General features: G+C 40.8%; 1 protein-coding gene across 1 annotated transcript; it reads right to left on the bottom strand.

The window, feature by feature from the left end:
* Positions 1-4,623: 4,623 nt before the first annotated feature.
* On the bottom strand, positions 4,624-21,909 carry LOC121295504 (metalloproteinase inhibitor 2-like). Its single transcript, XM_041220195.1, has 5 exons — positions 21,467-21,909; positions 8,421-8,521; positions 8,138-8,246; positions 7,315-7,439; positions 4,624-6,998 (listed from the first exon to the last, which is right to left on the bottom strand). The coding sequence occupies exons 1-5, from the start codon at positions 21,594-21,596 to the stop codon at positions 6,801-6,803; spliced, it is 663 nt and encodes a 220-aa protein (XP_041076129.1). The 5' UTR covers positions 21,597-21,909; the 3' UTR covers positions 4,624-6,800.
* Between the last annotated feature and the right edge of the window lie 35 nt (positions 21,910-21,944).

Below are 21,944 nucleotides of genomic sequence, written 5' to 3'. Positions count from 1 at the left end.
ATCAGAAAGCTAGTCCCATGATGACGTCTGAGATCAATCACGGTGAATGCGACTAATCAGCGACACCGGGAGGAGGTTCTTGAGGCAACTTTCACAAGGAGTCCATTTTAAAATTGCTTGTGTTTACAACTCAGGTTACAGCTGAGAGCAAGACCAAAGGTCACAAAAACAACTCTTCGCTTTCACTGTGAGGCAGGGTCAGTTACAGTGTCTTAGCACAACTGATTTTTACATTTACGTTGTTTCCAAAATGTACAGCCAGCCACCAGATTCAAGTCAATCATAAAACCCCTGTGGAAAAATCTCAAAATGAATGATAACGATTCTAAAATCACAAACGAGTGAACAGATCGAACAGCCTGGTAGAACGATGCAATAAATGGAACCTTTTGTTGTTGTTGTTATTTATTATTTATTTTAAATAAACAAATATCGTAAAATAAATACGTAGAATATTGAGTTCGTATCCAAATTAAATACAATATCACTATATCAAATAAATTCATTAATAAATGCACACAGAGACTAGGGTGTGTGAACTGTGCATCAGCTGAAGTCACTTCCAACAGCGTCTCACAGGTTAAGTGGCTTGCTCAGGTCACACAGCCAGTGAGCCTCCTGGCTACAAGCCCTTTTCTTTAACCACTGGACCACACCGCCTCCTATGCCAGAGGCATGTCTAGCCTTCCAAGAACTGGCAACACCGCATGTAGATGGAACCACCCGCTGGAGACGTCAAAGTGCTTTGCTGTGCAGAGACCACCTCACCTTCAGTTGTGATGACGAAGTTTAAAGTCTCCGAGGCTTTCTGTAAATGTGGTCTTATGTGCACAGGAAAGCAACGCATACTTAAATCAAACACTTAATTTGTGGTTGGACCAGTACTTAAGAATCTGGGTAAAACAACACTGCACTTCTGATCTGCTGCTATGTATGGCTTACTTTAAAATCTGTCCTGTATGAATTTCAGTTGGCTGAAATTGACCTTTAAATCACCTGCGCAGAGATGGTAAATGAGACAGATTTTTTTTTTGCTGACAGTCTTATATTAGCGTTACGTGTACCGTCGGAATAAAAATAATTTGCGATAAATCAAGATCTAGTTCACTGCCCAGGTCAGCAATTTCAACTGAATAACCGGTTTAAAAAAAAAAAAAAAGGTTATGACAAAATGAAGCTTTTTTTCAGATCAAATACCTTTGTGCGTATTAGTTACGCTTATACAGTTTTCAATTCAAACATGAAAACATATTCTTTTGTATATTTGTATATAGCGGACAACTGGATTGAGACCCGTAGATGAAGCTGGGGTGAATATTTAGGGAAGTAACCTAAGGGAAGGTCCTTCCTTGCAGAGCAAATTCCCAGTTATCAAATTTGTGAATGAGCAAATCACAAAATAACATGGGAGCTGTACTGATCAACTGGAGTGTGGAAAACTGCAGCTTTAAAATCTGCGCACAGAACCTGTTTATTATTCTGTCCTACAAAAACTAATCTTTTCAGCCACCTGCTGACACCTGACAGGCCTTGTGTCCTTTTAAACTATGGACAGAGTCTTCCCAAAAGAAATGACTCTATGAGCCTTAAAACATGGGTTAAACAAAGCTTAGTGACTAATTATAATACCGTCATATTTTGTGTCCGTGATTTAAAAACATTAAATAAAAGTAAACGAGAGTTAATGTCAATTGACACTCGTACGGGTTTTCATTCTTACCTGTGTGAGCGCTTTCTCATTCTCCAGTGAACAATCTTCACTTTCAACTAGATACGCTTTCCGCACACGCACACGCACACGCACACGCACGCACACAGCGCCCCCTCTCTCTCCCTCCTCTCACTGCAGCCAGGAGGAGCTGCACAGATCCGCAGCGAAACTCCCGACCACGTGTACCCAGAACACGTGTGGCAAGTCTCGCTTCGAGGTGAAGGGCACAGCTTGCTTAAAGACACAGCGACGCAATAAAGCAAATAACCGTTTATTACACTAGAGAGTATTTGTCACGCAGCTCTAGTTTTATTAATATTTTACACTTATCATTCATTGGTGTCTTCGTAATGCAGTCTCTGTGACTTCCCCTAAAAAATACAAATGCACACATATATATATATATATATATATATATATATATATATATATATATATATATATATATAGCGCTCAGACAAAGTGCCAGATGCAGCATTGAAACCCCGTGATGCAGAAATCTATTTATTGCCAAACAGCAGAAACCGACTGATTTGATCCCTGGGCCCAGCCAGCATTTTAATGCCACGAATGACTTGTGTTTTAAACACAACGTCCAACCTCCTACAGCGCCGTCAGCTGGCAGAAAAACACACAGCATCGTTTAACAAATTCTGTAACAGTTATTTATATACGTTTTTAAATGGTTTTAATCTTTAAGAAGAAAAAACTGCCCAGTTCTTAAAACGTATGCATAACTCCAGCATTCTGTATACAAACAATAACTTTTAAGTTTAAATAATTATTATAAATATACAATCTATACCTTTAAGATAGCACTGTCTCTGCGCTCACCTGAACTTACCAGCATCCTCCAATACTCAGCATCCTCCAATACTCAGCATCCTCCAATACTCAGTCAGCCTTTTAGGGACCGTCGGGTTTGAATTTGATTTGCAGTGCATACTCTAAACCAGAAGGGAGCAGTGTTGCACCGCATTGTCAACAGCATATGATTCATGCATGTACGGTAATGGCTGAGAGGGGTTTTTGTCCACTGATTAAAATTATTTATTAAAATGTTGCTTCCGTTGCTGGACTTCCTGCTTTCATTGATAAAGGAAACACGTGTAGTCCATGAAAAGTTCATTTTTAATTTATTTTTTATTTTTATAGCAACCCAGTAGTGTACTCACACTTCTAATATTGCTGAAAGCAGAAACAGAACTGTTGGCAAAATATTCTAAGCAGAATACCCGGAAGATATAAGATCATTCATATTTCACAAGACAGGTGTTATCAGCAGTTTACTGTTGTCCAAAACATTATTTTTAAAAGTCTACCCATTTCTTTTTCTCGAAACTTAGCGCTAATAAAGTAAAATAATAATAATAATAATAATAATAATAATAATAATAATAATAATAATAATAGCGGAAAAACAAGCCCAACCCATTTCAGAGGGAGAGGGGTGGGGGTGTTTGTACAGACGTGCATATACACTGACACCATTCAATCACCAAAACCACCCCTATAACTATTAACTGTTGAAGTCACGTCACCTATTACAACAAAACCCACTACTGTCTTCAAATTAAAGCGACTCCCAATAAAAACAAGCCCAATTCCGGTTTTCGCCCTAAATAAACAAAGTTGCTCAGTTTATATTTATTTATTAGTCCTCTCAACCATGCAGGTGCTATGTGAATAATAAAATAGACAGGGGACCAACTGGAGGTTATTCTAACCCTTTATTGATAATATATGTATATTTTATCCATTGACTGAATGTCCACATATGAAATATATAAAGCATCAAAGACATGCACAGTCTGGTTTTCATTACACATCAACTTCCACGTGTTCCCAGCACAAGAAGTCTCAGACTTTTCAGCAAAAATAAAATTAAAACAAAAATACAACAAAAAAGAAATTGTAAAAAAAAAAAAAAAGAAAAAAAAAAGAAAAAAAAAACTCACCCAAAGCGTTAAATTATGTTAGCGTTTTAGGTAATATTTAATAATTGTAATGCAAAGATTACAAACGTTAAAAACAAAACAAAACAAAAAACATAAATGTAAAACCTTTTTTCTTTTTATTTATTTATTTTTAAATGTTTACTCATTTCAAAAGCAAAACTGTGTTTTGTACAGGGCAGAAACATCTTTAAAACACTATCAAAGCAGCTGGAGGTATACCGCATTCACTTGCCAGAATGTTTAATTACCATGTGTATGTCTTTTAACTGTTAAAACTGAACAAACAGGCCGATTAGAATTACAGGTTTCAAGAACCCCCTCATATGTGCCAGAATAATAGTGCCCCCTAGAGACTAGAGGGGATAGTACATGAGGGTAGAACTTAAGAATACAGGTCAATAACACTTGTGTAGTTGCACTGTAATAACAGGTGAATTACCACTGGTAACTACTGTGCAATTCCATGGAAATTGCTCCGTGTACAACATTTGCTGGCCCGGTACAGGCCAATTCTTTGTAGTTGCACATGTAGTAACCATGCAATAACTAGGCATTACCACCATTCGTGAGATCTCTCTTATTTCACAATGCAAGTGTTGTTTTTAAAGGTTTTGTTCAGTATGCGTGCTGGGTGGGTGGGGCACTACCTAGCAGATTACAATAATATAATAATAATAACAAGGGTCCTGTAAATTCTATACACAGGATGTGATGAAGATAATTCAAACCACACATCAACAGTGAACGCCTTACCCCATCTAAATGAAATTACAACAGACAGGGCAGGATATTCAGCAACTTTCCATTTCACACAAGTTACATTAAAGTACATCCAGTCAAGTTATAATACTTTCTGGATTATTATTATTATTATTATTATTATTATTATTATTATTTTATTATTATTATGGGTTGTGGATTGTAAAGTAATAAAAAAAAAGGCCACACATGAAATTCCCCAATCACAGTGTTTTTAATTAGCTATAATTATTAATTAAAAAAAAAAAAGAACTCTGTAACAAAGCAGAGTCAGGGTCACCACCTCAATGGACAGAGAAACTCCCGATATTTACAGAACCATTCCAGAGTCTATTACCTTTTGGTTTTGTTTTTTATTGTACAAGGAAGCACGGCATTAATATCACCCCGACCAAACTGTTTAAAATTAGGTTCAGAGAATAAACCCTGGAATTCTGTGGCTGTAGCAAGTCGGCTGTCCATTCTGACAGACCCCCTCACTCCGACAGACTGTCAACAATGGAATTCAACTAAACAAACCTTGAAATTAACAACAACATTTCATACAGTGACAGCAACTGTGGCCGGGAAGGGCTGACCGTTACTTGGAATACAAGTTTGTCCTGCCTAGTCTTGCTTTGCAGAGACGTTCCATGTCCTTTGTTATTTCGGGTTGGTTTCACATCCTGTCTCGGAGCTTGAACCAAAAAAAAAAAAAAAAGAAAAGACTGCGATGGTGACCTAGAGCTCTGACCTAATTCAGAATGCACTACTGGAAGAAAATAAAGCTATATAGTACGTAACATAGCATTTAAAAGTACAAAATAAACACAGTTGGTAACGCTTTTGTCCAATTGGACACTAGCAATCAGAACCTTTTCATAAAGGCTACATAACACTGGAAAACTACATCACAATCCTTCATAATCACTTTGAGAATGAGCACACCAGGTAGGCAAGGATCCAGAACACAGATCAGAAAAACACCACACTGGAGATCAAGATTTACAAATAAATGTTGATGGCAACGAATCACAGAAATGCATCAGAGATGCTGAACTTTCAATTCTAATACTTTTGCATCATTCATTCTGAAGGATTGTGCACACAGTTATGAGCGCTACACAGTTTCCAATTCAAATAAAGCGCTACCACACAATTTCTTAACAGAAAAGCAATTGAAAAATAGCTCAATTTTTAAATGTAAAAGGATACAAACACTATTACAAAACAAAAAGAGAGGATTCAACCCTCCCTGTTTGTTGACCAAAGGGTCCTTTTGCAGCAGCTCTGCGAAAAGTGCAAATCTAGATCTAACCAAGATTAAAAAAAAAAAAAAAAAAAAGTCTATATGCATATGAACTGTACAGCAGACAAGGATACAGCACACAGGGAGGAGGCAGTGAGGTAAAGAGGGAAGAGTATATGATGTTTAACAGCAAGCAGGTTCGATTGCTATATCGAAATCGCATAGACTGGTCATGTGGGACATTAGAAACCGCTTGGAATTAAAACAAAAAATATAGGTCAAATCTCACACTGAATTGACAGACACCTGGTCTCACAGCACTAACCTTCGACTACATAATGTTACCTTGTGGGAGACAGTCCAACACGCGTGCTAAAATCGGGGTCTGTCAATCCAGATGCTTGTTGGCAATTGATACGTTTTTATTTTATTATACAAATCCATTTTCAGCTTTTGGTTTTGGTGGAAAGTCGCTAACACGTTTATACCACATTAACAAAATTTCTAGTTGAATATGGTGCTCTATACATCTGTACCGCAAGAAAATTCATGCGGAAACGTGTTATTGCTCTGGTATAAAGATAAATCCCCAGTGTATGATGGGGGCTTAATCATGGATAAAAAGGAAAACAAAATAGAATAATAAACAAAATATGGTGTCATGTCATTCTGTCTCAAAACCACGCGATTCCTTTCTTTTCTAGAAACCTGTGCAGGAATATTCTGGGAAGTCCCGCCTCTCCATTAATCTGATTGGTTTAAACTGCACGGGCAAGAGCTACAGGATATTCAGTGAGATTTGACCTCTACAGAGTTTTCAAAGCTCACTTCTGACTGGCTAAAACCCAAATTCATTTTTTGGTAGTTTTACAAAAACAAAACAAAAAAAATGTACATTTGTCATAGTCATTATTATAAATTTAAAATCCAAGCGCTTTTGGGGCTAAAAGTGCTCTCCTCACAGGATTGTCCCTCACAGGTTGCTGTAGCTTCCTGCAGCAACCTTTCACAGGGTAACAATGTCAACACCAGACCAGTTTATATACATTTCATTATTATCATTATTTAATATTATCATTATTTTAGTTTCATTTATTTTTGTGCAGGCATTTCTAATGGCTAGCTGGCAGGGGGAGGAGTCGGTCTAGGGGTCCTCGATATCCAGGAACTCCTTCTTGGGCGGGGCCACACCGCGGTACCATGCGCAGGAGCCATCGTTCCTCTTGATGCAGGCGTAGTGCTTGGCCTGGCGCCCGTTGATGCTCTTCTCCGTCACCCAGTCTGTCCACAAGCACTCATCCGGGGCTGTGATCGTGCAGGGGATGGACGGACAGCGGGAGATCTGTGGGGTGGAAGAAAGCAGCTCGCTTTACAAAACATTAGAAATCACATCTCAGAAATCATTGTGGGAAAAATAGAGAGAGTTTATTGTCCGGCCTCAATGCTGACCAACATCACAACGCCGGGGAGTGTAACAGGTCAAAGGGACTCAACCAATCTTCTGAGTGCGTTCCAGAGGTCATTCTTCATTCTTTGAAGATGTTTCGAGATTCTTTAAGATTTAAAAGGTAGCTGTGGGAGATGGGAGATTAGCCGGTTTTGAAGGCTTGTTTATTCAGGTCATGCAGGGCACAGCAGTGATTTTCCAAGGACCTTACCCTGCACTCGCAGCCCATCTGGTAGCGCTGATTCAAGCTCTTCTTCTGGGTGGCGCTCAGGGAGTCCCAGGGGATGATGAAGTCACAGAGGGTCACATGCATCTTCTCATCACCCTCAGCCTTGCCTGCACAGCACACAAACACACAGAGAGTCAGAGCCCAGAGCCAGGAAGGGCCCGAACCTCCTGAGAACCCTAACCCCGTCTCTCACGAGTACAGAGAGATATCTCTTTCTAGAGTCTACCCCTCCCAACCCCCCTCTAATTCATGCGTGATGATACTGTACTGGGAAGACAGCCCAAGAAATTACAAGCCTAGCCAATTTGAGCAACAAGAGACAACAGACAACTGTTTTTAAAGTTGTTACTCATATTATTTTAAACAAACACACACTGTAATTGAAAGTTGTTTTGGAGTAAAAACTGTAGATAATGAAACCCAAGAGCTGGGGTAAAATGAAAGCTGATAGATGATAGTCAGGAACAGTGCATTTAAAGCACTTTCTAGGATCGTCATATTGAGGCAACTGGAACCATACGATACATGCTGCCCATTTAAACCAGCGCTTCCCAACTGCCCCTGGGAGCTCCCGTCTACAGTCAGCAATAGAATAGCCTGGACTCAAACTGGTTCCCAACCTTTTCCCAGGTAAATAGCATTTAAAGAATTTGTTCATGGATGACGTGGATCTGCATTTCAATGTATTTCCAGTACAAACTGTATGTTCGATGTTAAATTATATGCCTGCATGCACGTGTAAGGAGGGAGACTTCGCACATCCAGTGTACGCTTGTCTTAACGCGGTGCTGCTCTGTCACTCTACCTGATATCAGGTACTCCTTCTTGCCGTTGGTCTCCAGAGTCACTCCACACACTGCGGACGAAGGGGCTGTGAACACCGCCATGATGAGTTTATCAGGGCCTTTAAACATCTGTGCAGAGAAGGGCATTACAGGGTTAATGGTTCCTTTTTACTCTTATGAGACAATGGATCTTGATCTGATTATTGATGATCCATTTACTCCACCCCCCTCAACCCCATTGGACAGTTGTGATTGGTGGAGAGACAGATCAGCCCAGTTCTGATTGGTGGCTTCCTGACGTACCTTGAGCTGCTTAATCTCATACTGGATCCTCTTGATAGGATTGCCATAGATGTCGTTCCCAGAATCCACTTCTTTTCCTCCAACCACCTTCGCCCTGATAACTGAAAAAAAATTATAATAATAAAGATCAATGCAAGGTCAAACACAGAAGAACCAGAACAAGCCAGTCTGGGTAAGAACCCGATCTGGTAACCCTGTGATCTCTGCACCCTTTTTTAAAGCAATCTTCAAGAAACTACACCGTCAATTTTAGCACTGAAGAACAAAACAGCTAAATCATTGTGCTGCATGATATATAGTAAATTGTGCAAGTACTAAGACTCAAGGGTAGCAATTAAAACCAGGGAAGGCAATAAGCAGTTTGATCCATTCCTGGTTTTGCTACAAGTTTAATAAGACACACCTGTGCTTGTTACCTATACACTGTGGCCAAACAACCATGCATTAAAACCTGGAATGGGTGAAACTGCGATGCAAATAGGAGTCTTATTTCCATTTCTTAAAACGTAAAATGAGCTCAAATGAATAGCTCACAAATAAAAAGAGGGGCATGGGGAATAAGCAGATTTGTGAGGCAAGAAGGTTCAAGTCCAGACAATCCATTGCGAAACCAATGCAACGATCTAAAGACTAGTGTGACATGCTGGAGCAGTCAAAGACCCTTGCTGCAGCACTTTGAGCAAGTTACTGTAATAGTGTACTGTACAGGTGCTATTCCCCTGGGATAACAGGAGGCACGAAATGCAATGCTTGTGTCACTTCCTTGTATTTGCACAAGGCTGGCACACATCTCCCCAACCCACAGTACAGTCACCAGGAATGCGGGCCATCTTTTGAATTGATTATCTTCATATATAAAAACAGCCTCTTCACAATTATTAAACATTACTTGAAATCTGACCAGAGTTGCACGCAAATGCTGACTATGACCGGGATCACGTACATTTGAATGGTTTTCCACTATGCTTTTATTCTGGATCACTGCTTTTATGATCGTTTTAAGTGTTTTTGTCCTGTTTGAATGATTTGCCATTGATTTTATATTGTTATTTCTTGCCAGGATCCTGTTGTAAATGAGATGTATGTCTCAAGGGCTCTATCCTGGTTAAATAAATACATTTGACTGAAACAGCAGCGTGCTTTGATGCGAATAAGGACTTCATATTTTGTTGGAATGAAATTACCATCAGAGCAGCTGACGTGTAGATTCTCCAAGGCCGACGCACTGCAGTTCGCTGGAACTTTTTTAAAATTGTCTTTTTTTATTTTATTTCAGAAAGCCTGAAAATCAGGGAGGTTTGGGGAAGGGCTGGCAGCAGACTAAAGTAAGCTTTCCACCGCTGCCAGAAACAGCTGGAGAGTGTTTTTATGCATCCCAGATTACAGCCGAGCCAGTCAATCACTGCTGATTACTCAGGATCACGGGAGCAAAAGAAAACATAAAATAAAAATCAGCCTACCACTTAACACAGTCTCACTGAAGCCGAGAAGTACAAGGCCATGTTCTGTTGCTTTGTACCCATAGCAGGGCTCCACTTTAAGGTTTGTCTGTTTGCCCAGGATAATCAAATTTGTGCGAGGAGTTGCAACAATCCAACACATTCTACATTTGTTTGGCTTTCTTGAAATTCAAGTCAAGTGACATGAATAGTGTCTAGTATTTATATGGGGACATATGGAAGATGGAAATGCTTGACTCATAGGAGGGTGCTGTTTCCTAGGCTTCAGGCTCACACGACAACATTATAAAAGCCCAGTGGCACCACAGCAAGTTACAGGAGTCTAGATTTACAGATGGAATGCTGGAGGCAATGTTTTTTTTCCACATTCAGCTGCTTCTGCTGCTGCTGCTGCTTCCAATTTAAAATCTGAGGCACATAAAAAAAAAAAAAAAAAAAAAAAAAACTAAAAAGGACTAAATCAGGAGCAGATGACATTCAATGAAAAAAAACAGATGATATGTGAACATGGATTTAGTTTAAAATAAGAAAACTTGACAACACCCCACACACTATACTGGCAGTTGTGAGAAAAAGGAGTTTTTAAAGACTTTGCATTTTAAAAGATTCAGTCTCATCCCTTTTCTCAATCACAGCACACAGCATTGAGACTAAATGATCCTCTAAAACCCTTTGTGGGAATGTCTGACAAACTGACTCGGGATTGTTTCAGCATTTGGCACAAGGACAAGCGCTAAAAGCATTTAGAAAAGGGAGTGTATAAAATTCAAAACATGACTTTTCTTTCAGGCCCAGGACATAAAAAAAAGACTATTGGAAGGCAGTTATCAAATCAAATATACATTGTATAATCAAAGCGTGTTTATTAACGTTTGTGCACATCAGTGCAAAATATAAGTCTGTTACAAAATCTTCAGTGAACACAAACAGCACAAAGAGACTGTACAGAGACCAGCAGCAGGGATGGAAATAAGACTCCCACTGCATAGCTGTTTAATCCATTCCTGGTTTTACACTGAGCTTACTAGAACACACTGAAGCTTGTTATCTATACACTGTGGCGAATCAAGCTCGTAGTAAAACCTGGAATGGGTTAATCTGCTATGCAACAGGAGTCTTATTTCCATGCCTATAGCAGTCAGACACAGCGAGGCAGCTGCAGGGATGCTTGTCTGTGAACGCAGGCAATTACTGCAGCCCCTGAAGTCAGCCTCCCTCAGTAACAGCAGCCTGCATCTTCACGGCCACTGTTTATCTAGGTCAGATGGTGCTTGTACAATTTCTTTCCCCTCCTTTGTTTGCCAGCAGTGCTTTATGGTTCTGGGCTGAGTTGCAGTGCTAAACAAAGTTTAGTACAGCAGGTTTTTAAAGAGAGAATATATGCAGGACTTGACTTCCCAGTGTCATTAACAATTTCAAATCTCCATTCAGTGTGGTAAAAGGAGCCCCTTACAGGAGTAGTGTTCCAGTTCTGTGTGCAGTCTACATGATACGCCAATTATAGACTACCATTTGAAATAACTGAGTCATCTCAGCATTGTGTGTTTATACACAAAGCGGTAATCTTTTTAAATCATAGCTTTTGCTGAACACATTCCAGTCTGAAAGGTTTTTACTTTCTTCAATGGCACCTCTGGCATGCTGCGTCTCAGTCCTATGGAAGTGGTGCCTGGAAATAGCCCACTAGACCACACTGCCACCCAGCCCCTCAGCTCTAACCACTAAGCCACACTGTCACCTTGTCATGGGTTCTAAACATTAGGCCATACTGGCTTCTAGTGCCATCAGCTCTAAAATCACCAGACGACACTAACTCCCAGTCCCTCAGCTTTGAATATGTCACCAGAAATCTACAGCACCACAGAGATGGTACTGGAGCCAAAGGGTTAGAGATCTTCCAGAAACGCATTCCATTTCAATTCTATTTTTCCAGATGCTCAGTAGAGGAACTCAACAGTACATTGTGTTTAGAACAAGGAGACAAGAACTGCACAGGACGTCAGTCCAATAAACTGAAGGCAAAGCTAAAAAGCACATGACTGGCATAGGAGACCAAATGAATCATTTTAACATGCAGCAGCGGGAGGCCAATTTTTAATAGGACACCCTCGTGACTGCTGGTAAGGGCTGCAGAGCACTCAGGAGCTACCTTCAGACCAGCATTGTGTCCTAAAGCAAAACGTCAAGCAATGAGGTCACACAGAATCAAAGCACTGTTGTATCCAAAAGCACTAAAATGCGGGCAGTGTTTGAAGTGTGTTTGTGAGGAGCAGAGGCTGCTGGTTTTAACCGAATCTTCACAATAACACACAATAAGAAAAGTAAAGATTTCTCCAGACAAACCCCATCAGAATGGAAGAACGCAAAACAACCTATAAAAAGTTAAATAAAAAATGGTGGGTGGAAAGCTGGCGTGAACCAACAAACACAATCACGGAGTGACACTCGAAATGCAAAACAGGACTACAGTAACAAGCATCCACGAAATATATATATAACAGTGCTTGTAAAGATGCAAAAAACAGATTTTAAAATCCATTGAAAAACATGATTCTGCCTGTTTGGGGAGTTCTGTTCTGTCTGTAGGTAGACGGCGGGCACTTCAGATTATCCCTGTTTCCAATGAGCGCAATCTTCAATTTCAACTTGCGTAATGAGTGTGCAGCGAGGATTACCAGCCTGCTGCACTGGCACACAGAGCTCCTGTAATCCCTCCACAGCATGGTCTATTGTGTTGTGCAAGAGGTATCGGGTGCACGTGCAGATTGTGTTGTGGAAGAAGTATCAGAAGCAGATGCAGTTGGATCACATTTGTTTACAAGGGGAACGCAGTGAAGGAGGCACTGGCCGAAACGTTTGCCTGCTTGGTTGCTGCAGGTTCTCTGTAAAACTCACTGCTGATTTGAGGGATGGACTCCCATTGCACAGCAGTTTGATCCATTCCTGGTTTTACTAGGAATTTAATACGACACACCTGAGCTTGCTACCTGTATACTGTAGTCAAACAAGCTTGTAGTAAAACCCGGAAAGTGTGAACCTGCAATGCAACAGGGAGTCTTCTTTCCACCCCTGAATTTGCAAATGGTTAAAAAACCCAGTAAGCTAAACTTATTCCCTTTCTTGCTCAAACTCCTTTTACAGATCGACTTGCAGAGAATGTCAAGTTTCATATGAGCAGGCGTCAATTATCTTACACCCCTCTTTCTAAATTTCAGTTACCATCGGGATGGAAATCAAACGAATAAAATAACACGCTTTAGAAAAGGTGGCAGGATCCTATTAGCATCTTTTCAAAATCAGGAGTGCGCTATCCCAGCGGTCCTCCCGAGCCTCCTGGAAAGATGAAGCCTCCTACCCAGGAGAACACGCTGGCTCCTGCAGCCCAGGACATCGCTTACACTTTGAGCAAAACATCCCATTAAGAACACGACTGCCATTTGCTGCTGCTTCAGAACAAAACAGACACCACGCTGGCACTGAAAGAAATATAATAAAGCCTGTGGCAAATATTCCCAGTCTAAAGCAATGACGACATGCAACATGATCTAGTGGTTAAAGCCATGGTTAGAACTTAAAAAAATATTAAAGGAAGTTCAGCCTATTAGGACATCTGCACTCCAATCCCTGAAAAGTACACTGTATGGGATGCTTGAACGCATTCTTAAATATAAAGCACTCCAACTGGTGGTAACATCTTTCCTACATGTCTTCAATGTTGCTTGAACATCGAAAGGTCTTGTGCTTACCATTATGATGTTCTGATCCAATGCGAAAGCTACATTTTAGTGGAATATTAGAAAGCTGTAAAAGTCTGGGTTGGAATCCAGATTAAATTACATGGCAAATATGTTTAGCTAAAAGTGGGAGGTAGTACAACCATCACACCATAAAAATAATAATTGGGCATTCCAAACTGGGGAGAAAACCGGGGTAAAAAAACATTGGTGACGACTACTTTAAAAAAATAAAATAAAATAAAAAGATCTGAACTATGTATAAACACTGTGAGTAAAAGCACTGCATCAGTGTGTGGATGAATCAGGATTTGTTTAAACTGTACAGCTGTGCTGCCTTCATAGATCAGCCCTGTGAAGCACCAGACAATTTGTAGGAAGGAGACCAGCTGCCTTACAGGCGACTTTGATCTGGCCTTGACTGCCCAGGGACCGAGTAGATGTACCCAGCAGGTGGGTTCAGATTGAGGGATGAGGGAGTACAGCACAGTGCAGCTAAACTCCAGTTATACCTCCTTCAACCTGACATACAGTTGCTTAGACAAATAAAAATCTACACAGCTGATGCACAGATCAAGATCTTCTCAATTTTATTGTCCACCTAGTTAAAATGAATATTTCCTGGCTGGAAATAAGACTCCTATTGCATAGGAGTTTCACCCATTCCAGGTTTTAATACAAGCATGAACAGCCTTTATAGGTAACAAGCTCAGGTATGTCATCTAAAACTCATAGAGAAACCAGGAGTTTGCAATGGGAGTCTTATTTCCATCCTTGCGTTTTGCGATTTTAGGGGGATTAGGCTTTTACATTCACACAAGGATGCAATACAGTAGGATTTTTCTCTATATCATGTGGAACGGTGCAGGTTATATTAACTCTCGTGACAAATGTGGCTCCTGGTCTGCTTTATAACACAAACACACCTTTCATCGATTCTGCGTAACAATCAGCATCATACAAGTAAAATGATCTACCACAGAATCTAATTTTAACATCGCTAATGGAATCTGTATGGAAACATCCTCCCCCCCTGCCCTCGATTACCCTCACCAGGGTACAGCAAGCTCAGCGCTGGCACAGACCAGGGTCCCGTGCTCCAGCAACAGCTGCCAGACTGCTTGGGATTCATCAGCATGATTGTTTTGACTGTACAGCCCAGACTAAACGCAGCATGCTGCGCAATTCTGATAGCATCGGGTAATGAACCCAGCCAGCAGAACAAAGACAACACAGCATCCGGGTTCTAGAAACACAGGAAAATCTCTCATCAAGGTAGACGCTACGAGCACCGGTTTAACAGTTCACACTCCGTTCCCAGCAGAGGTGAGGAAATCTCATCCCCTTTAAAGACCATTGCATTCTGTTAAAGGGAAAGCCATTTGAAAGTGTGCTGTCTGGAATGGGTTTATCGCGTTTGATTCCCGTTCAAGTGCAGACCTCCCCGGAAGACCAAGCTGGAGCAATGGGCCTGTTTTGCAAGTCTTGCCCCATTGCACAGACGTGTCCCCATCAAATAAGCCATGTTTCAACATTGGCAGTTACAAAAGCAGCTGGGAAAGAGGACTTGAGATTTGGTAACATTATATTTACCCTTTAATGACCGCCGTTCAGTTTCGATAGAAAATGCAGCTTGGTTTGTTTCTTTGAATGTTGTATTTTAAGCTGCGATCAGTTCTCGGTCGTTGCTTGTAGCGGGTATTCAACCATTACTTTATTCAATGTATTGGCACCCTGAGATCAGTGAAAGCTGAACTTTTGGTAGTTCCTACAAGTCATCTACAATCAGAAGGGGCAGTAAGAACTTTTCTGCAGCGCTCTGCATTTTTTCATTTAGAGATTTGATTTATCTTCCTGCTGTGGAGCGGAAAAGCCAGAATGTGGGATTGAATCCAATCTCTCGAGGAGCTAACAACCCGACACATTCAATCATTTCACAGTTTACACTCCAGTCCTGTCCGTCTCTTCCCAGCAGAGCTGACGAAATCTCATCCCCTTTAAGCCTCAGAACTCACAGTCTAAGCGCATTATAACCGAACCTAAGCTAGGACCTGATGCACTGACAACGTGGCTCAGCACATGTCCTTTTGTTTTTGGCTTAAAGAACAATATGCCCCATTGTTTGCATAGCCAATTATAAGAAAACAATTATCAATCAAGTAATTAAGGAATTAAAAAAAAAAAACACATACATTTTACTGATCTGATCAGCAATGTTCTACAACTTTCAAGTCTAGCAACGCTCAGCAACAAACATGAGAACCATGCATGTTTTCACATTAAATCAGTTGCAATAAGGAAGAGAAATAAGACTCTTATTGCATAGCAATTTTACCCATTCCAGGTTTTAGTATGTCCATTTTAATCTACTGCAGTTAGGAGGTCAGGAATAAACAGTAAACAGGATAAGTGACCAAGATATCTTCACAAAGCCACAGAACTTAAGCTTTGCATTTGTGGCTTATGTTTATACCCAAAGATGGTCTCCTTGCAATACAAGCCAACTGTTTATTTGGTCTGGTCAAGCTTCTTTTTTTACATTGTAAGCATTGAACCAACGATCACCCAAAACACAGACTTCCCAGAATGGAACAGCGATTCCTGGAGATGCCAAAATGCAAGGCCCTCTGATCAGAAGAAAATCCCGGAACTGTGCCTCAATAATTCCTAAATAAAGTTTTAGTTTTCCCCCAGTTTGGAGAATTGGATATGAACTGTATTTGCCACTCCCACATCCCTGTACATGATGTACTTTTTCAAGCTACAAGAACAACTGCAAGATCATGAGAAACACAAGGGCGACTCCCTCCAAACCAGACAGGGAGACGGCCACAGAGCACCGGAGCATCTTGAATGAGCAGAAGCCTCCAAGTCAACTCCTTCATGTGCATCTGACTCACAGCTGGCAAACTGCATGCATGTGTAAGACCAATAGATGCTAATACTGTACACTTTTTTTCTGTTCAGGTTGATTTAGCCAACAACGTTTGCCCGTATTCTTCCAGTCTCAGAAACAGAACTGTCACTTGTGCGGGCTGTAATTACTCACAGTCTCCTGCACATGCCCCATGCATTTCAAAGACTTCAGAGCATTGGAAGAGACACAGACGTTATCTAAATCCCTTACTCGTGGGGTATTTTGGAGTGCAATCTTTATCAAAATTCAGTGTGGGGCCTCTCAATGCCATTTCCCACAGTCAACCCCAGGGCTCAAGGAAAAGAGTCTGCGACCAGGGTTGGGAACAGCATAAGGCTAGTCAGTATGGAGGGACAACTGTGCGTCAGCTACCAAGGTTGAACTGAGGCACTTAAGAGCACTGGATTCCATTTAACAGCCAAAGATATTTCAATTTTAACAAAGAACCAGATCAGAAAACTCATTATTAAGAAGGCCTCCAAATATAGGGTCTTTTCTTTGTGTTATATTGTTATGCACAACAAATACACTGTACACACAATGGCAAACACACAACTAGCTAGGCTCAAAAACAAGACACTAAACATTAAAACACATGGTTAGCATATAAACTCTAAACTTCTAACAAACATAATCTAAAAAAAAAGCCACTGTTGCACCATCACAGATAAATCAGCTGTGAGAAAGTTAACTGCTATAGCCACAAACTTAAGACTGGGAAACTGTGTGAGAGTCAGGTGCTGGAGGTCTCACCATTACAAAGTGGCAGAGAGGCTGCTAGCCATCACAGGGCAGGTCTGTGGTCAATGTGTGACTAAGTCTCTACACTATGCAAATCTGCAGAAACAAAACACTAACAAACGGTCCAGGTAACTCTTTCATCTGGGCCTTGTGTTTCACTAAGATGTACTTTATCTCACAAGGCACTATGACTCCTATTGCAAAGCAGTTTCACCCATTCCACATTTTAACACACGCTTGATTAGCCACAGTGTATAAGTAACAAACCCAGGCACGTCTTATTAAAACGCATAGTAAAACCAGGAATGGATCAAACTGCTATGCAATGGGAGTCTTACTTCCATCCCTGCATACCAAACACACATAAGATATTATGTTGTTCCCACTCCTGGGTGTTTCCACGTGCCCTTCAGTACAGAGAGAGCTGCGATGCTACACAGTTCACCAAAGTGCCTTCCAATCAAATGGCAATAAATACAATGTGGTTCGGAAGTCTCTATATCTGTAGGTATCAAAGCATCAAAGCACTTTTAGCAATCGGATGTATCTACAATGCATTTCCCCCTACAGTACAAGGAACTCATCTCCCTTTTTATTTAAACTTTAGCTTAGCAATGTGCAATAGCAATATCAGTAAATGCGCGCCAGTGCAGACTTCCCCAGCATTACCAACATTCAAATGCCAATTCCAAAGATTCCGCTCCAGACACAAATCCTGCTTTCTGGTTGGCTAATAAGGATGACCTAAAAACACACCAGTAATCAGCCAGTCTTCAGATAATAGTCAATGTCAGTTCCACAAAACAGTAATTTTATTTTAAATGAAGAGCAATTAGTAACAGCAGTAGCACCCTCTAACTCTGTGATCAGTGATAAGTTATAAGCTACAGATAGCATAAATGAAGGAGCTGGGCTTTGTATTTGCATTGCAAGGGTTAACATGAGCGGTTTCCCTTTCTTAAGCCTGTTCCACCAGGACAGAGCGTTCCCGCTATCTGCTCGGAGACTTGGACAGCAAAGTGTCTTTCGTGGCACTGCCTGCAAACTTCAGAGCAGGAAATGAGCTCACACTGAAGTGGGAGCCCAGGACTGCACACAGCAACACATTCCCTGGCAGGCAGGGAGCAGACTCACAGAAGCACTGGCTTTGCTGCATAATAGAAAAGCCAGGAAAGGTACAGTCCAGATGCGCACACACTCCAATTCAAGAGTGTCAAGTCATTAGTAATGCTTGAGCCTGGCACTTCTGGCATGCCCTTTCTTAGGATACAGGTTTTCTTCTTCCTTTTTTTAATTTTTTTTTAAACAAGTCAGGAAAATTAGGACTGCCAAGTGAAACACAGCTGCTTTGTCTAAGGCATCATCTGCTGGATTTCACTGGATTTTGTAAGGCACATTGTGATGCTTCAGCACGCAGAGAAGAGTAATTTAAAAGCCTCACAAGGGCGAACAAAAAACAGTTCTTGACCCTCTCCAGTGACCTAGACTGCAACAGAGAAGGTGACACATCAACCACTGAACTGTTTCGCCTACTTGATCACGGCGCCATTGACTAAAGCATATTAAATTGTTGCTCATTGTTGAGGAATGACTCAAATAAAACAAAAACTTCAGGACATGAACAGAATCATCCCAAAAGAGAACACAAAAGGAGTCCCCAAATGAAGGTCAACCCACTATCTATTGTATATTTTTGTGGCAGAATTTCCCCAACAGAGAATTCATAATATATCAGCTCCAATTAGGAACGGCTACAGGTTGTCCAAGGCGCGGCCATTACTGACTGCAAAATGTTAGACTGTTCTCAAACAATCACTTTGAAAACAAAGTCAAATTAGTGCTTTGAGAACTCTTTTGTGTTTCGTGAAGTGTTAAATATTCTTCATTCTTGGGGGGAAAAAAAAATGTTTTGCCAAGATATCTTGTGAATCTTTAGCCCAAGAATCTTTTATTTTATTTTATTGTTTCAATTATTTTACCTGGATCATCGCATTGCGATGATACAGCTTGTTTACTGGGATCAGAAGCAACATTCAGCACAATGCATTTCGCATTTCCAATCCCCCAGCATTAGTTACAGACCTGAGAGAAATGTTGCATTCTCATTACGAAGTCTCAAATCATGGAATCTGTAAGTTTAATTAAGATTGGGAGCCCTGAACTCAGTGATGACTGCTCTCGAAGCACAGGCAGCACTGGTAAGAAACAGAAACCAGTCTGCAATGCCTGTCCTTCCTTTTCATCCAAACCCCCATTAGTCGTGATGTGCATTTCTTTCAAACCCCAAAACCACCCACACCAAGGTATATAGTAGAATAGGCCACTGCCTTGTTCCAGCTGTGACTGCATCTGGATCAACATCTGGCGAGCACAGTTCCCGTCGCAGTGGATCTGAACTGGGCAGGGAAGCCCCAGTGGGACGCATCCTAACATCCCTGTTGGCAGCCTCTTCACTTCCAGGGCTCTGTGCTTTTCCAATCACTTTGCCTGTAATTAACAGCATACCAGCCACTTCTTGCCACATAAACATCTGATAATTAGCCTCCAAGCACCGGCATACCAGCGCACATGCTTAAGGGGGGAGGGAGGAGGGTGGGGGCATGTTTCTGGAAAACTAAGAGACTGGCTATGCCAATATGCATACTCACTGCCGAGAAATGTCAAATTAAACCCAAAGCACTGGTGCTGCGTATTATTAGGCTCTGAACTATACAGGAAGAAAAAAAAATCTTCATGTGTTCTTATATACTATAAAATAAAAATAAAATAAATTAAAAAAAAAAAAAAAAAAAAAACACTTGAATATTTCATCAACGAGTTCAGGATGCACACAAACACTGCAAGAAATGATATGGAGCCCTAATCATCTGTACAACCTCAGATATACAAAGCATGCTTGAGGAGTGTTTCAGCCACACACACACACGCTAAACCCGTAGAGAGAGCTCACCTGTGAATCAAGTGTATTCTTGATACAGGTACACTTCCCTGCCTGTTCACCCTACCCCTTATTCCACATTTTGAAAGTCTTGCAAACATCTTGCTTGCTCACACCGGCTTTTCACCTCAGTGTGGCGCGTGATAACACCTGCTGCACAGTTTCCCTGCTCTGTGTAGAAAAGCAATGCAAAGTCATTCTTAAAGAAGTAAATACGCTTTACTACCGAGCTTATTAGCTGTAACAGCATCACTGGCCACTCTTTAGATATTTCAAAGACGTCGCCTATAGAGCTAGTCTGCTGCTTCTCTCTCTCTCTCTCTCTCTCTCTCTCTCTCTCTCTCTCTCTCTCTCTCTCTCTCTCTCTCTCTCTCAAGTTGCAATTAGACCCACAGCAAAGTTTGCCTAAAGCGTTACAGTTTTAATAACGAAAGGTTACCGCCTCCGCTTCCGTTTTGATAATATTGTGAAAATATCGGGAAGGCTACATTTAAAACAAACAACACAAAACAATATCCAAACACTTGACTGGGAGGGGTTGAGTGTAAAACCTATAGGCCGGACATATGGCACTGTAATTTCTGTAATCTACATGTAATGTTATAAAAAGATTTATGGAATGTATATATTGCTGTCAATTACAGAAAATGAACAGCGTCGTTCTCGGTGACTGGGTGACTGTCAGGAGACGTTGGCTGGAAGCAGGCTACACATAAATTTGTTTACAACAGATATAGTCCTTGAGTCCAGAAAGTGTTTTACCCAGTCGGCTACATTGTATAGCTAGATTGCAACAGTGTCATTTGTGGTAAAGAATTACACACACTTGTCATTTGTAGATTAATTTTTAATTAGCCTTACAAAGTGTAACTAGTTCTTATTTCGGAATCTTAATAATAATAAGAATTAAAAAAAAAACTTTTAGCGTGCACATCTCAGCTGTTCTAATTCAGCAAGTTTTTTTCCCCTGATCAAAATGTTCTGTTTTCTTCGATTCAATTAAATAGAGAAATCAAACGGCAATCTTTTAACTAGAGACTTGTGACATGAACTGCATAGAGCAGAGACAAGATTTCAGCTGTAAAAGGTCAAAATCTGGTTTGTGTTATTTTTTTTTTATTTTGAGAATTGTCAACTCCCTTTTAAAACGCAGACACTGCATTTGCAATGCGATACAATGCAATTAATACAATAATCAAAGAAGAACGTAATGTGCAGAAAAAAATACACCCCAATGAAAACAAGTTTTTTCTTACCTACATCTGCATTGCAAAAAGCCTGTTGTGGATGGATTGGGGCGCAACTACAAGCTTCGGCGATCTGTTCCACCCGCCACAGCAGAAGCAAGATGAGCGTGGCAAAGCAACAGCTAACTGGACAACTCATTTTGTCTCCTTGCTTTTATTCTTTTTTTCTTTTCTTTCAAAAACGCGTAAAACAATTAACTCACTGAACAGCCGCCCTGTGAAATAGCCTGGACAATAAGAACGCGATGACCCACGTTGCTATAGAGCCGCGCAGCAGTTGAGAGCGCGTATAAGTGGGGATGCGTGCGCTTTCCTTTCAAGAAAATTCGATTCAGAAACCCACCCGAACGGAGTCTAGTGAGTTATCTGTCTCTCTCTCTCTCTCTCTCTCTCTCTCTCTCTCTCTCTCTCTCTCTCTCTCTCTCTCAGGCTTCCTCCTACCACTGCCTTCTATGGCTCTGTTTTCTTCTTTTCGCTGAGATCAGCC

This window comes from Polyodon spathula, chromosome 20 (genome assembly GCF_017654505.1).
Source record: "Polyodon spathula isolate WHYD16114869_AA chromosome 20, ASM1765450v1, whole genome shotgun sequence".
NCBI classification, from domain to species: domain Eukaryota; kingdom Metazoa; phylum Chordata; class Actinopteri; order Acipenseriformes; family Polyodontidae; genus Polyodon; species Polyodon spathula.
The sequence above is the reverse complement of the archived record's forward strand: the minus strand, read 5'-3'. Positions and strand labels throughout refer to the sequence as shown.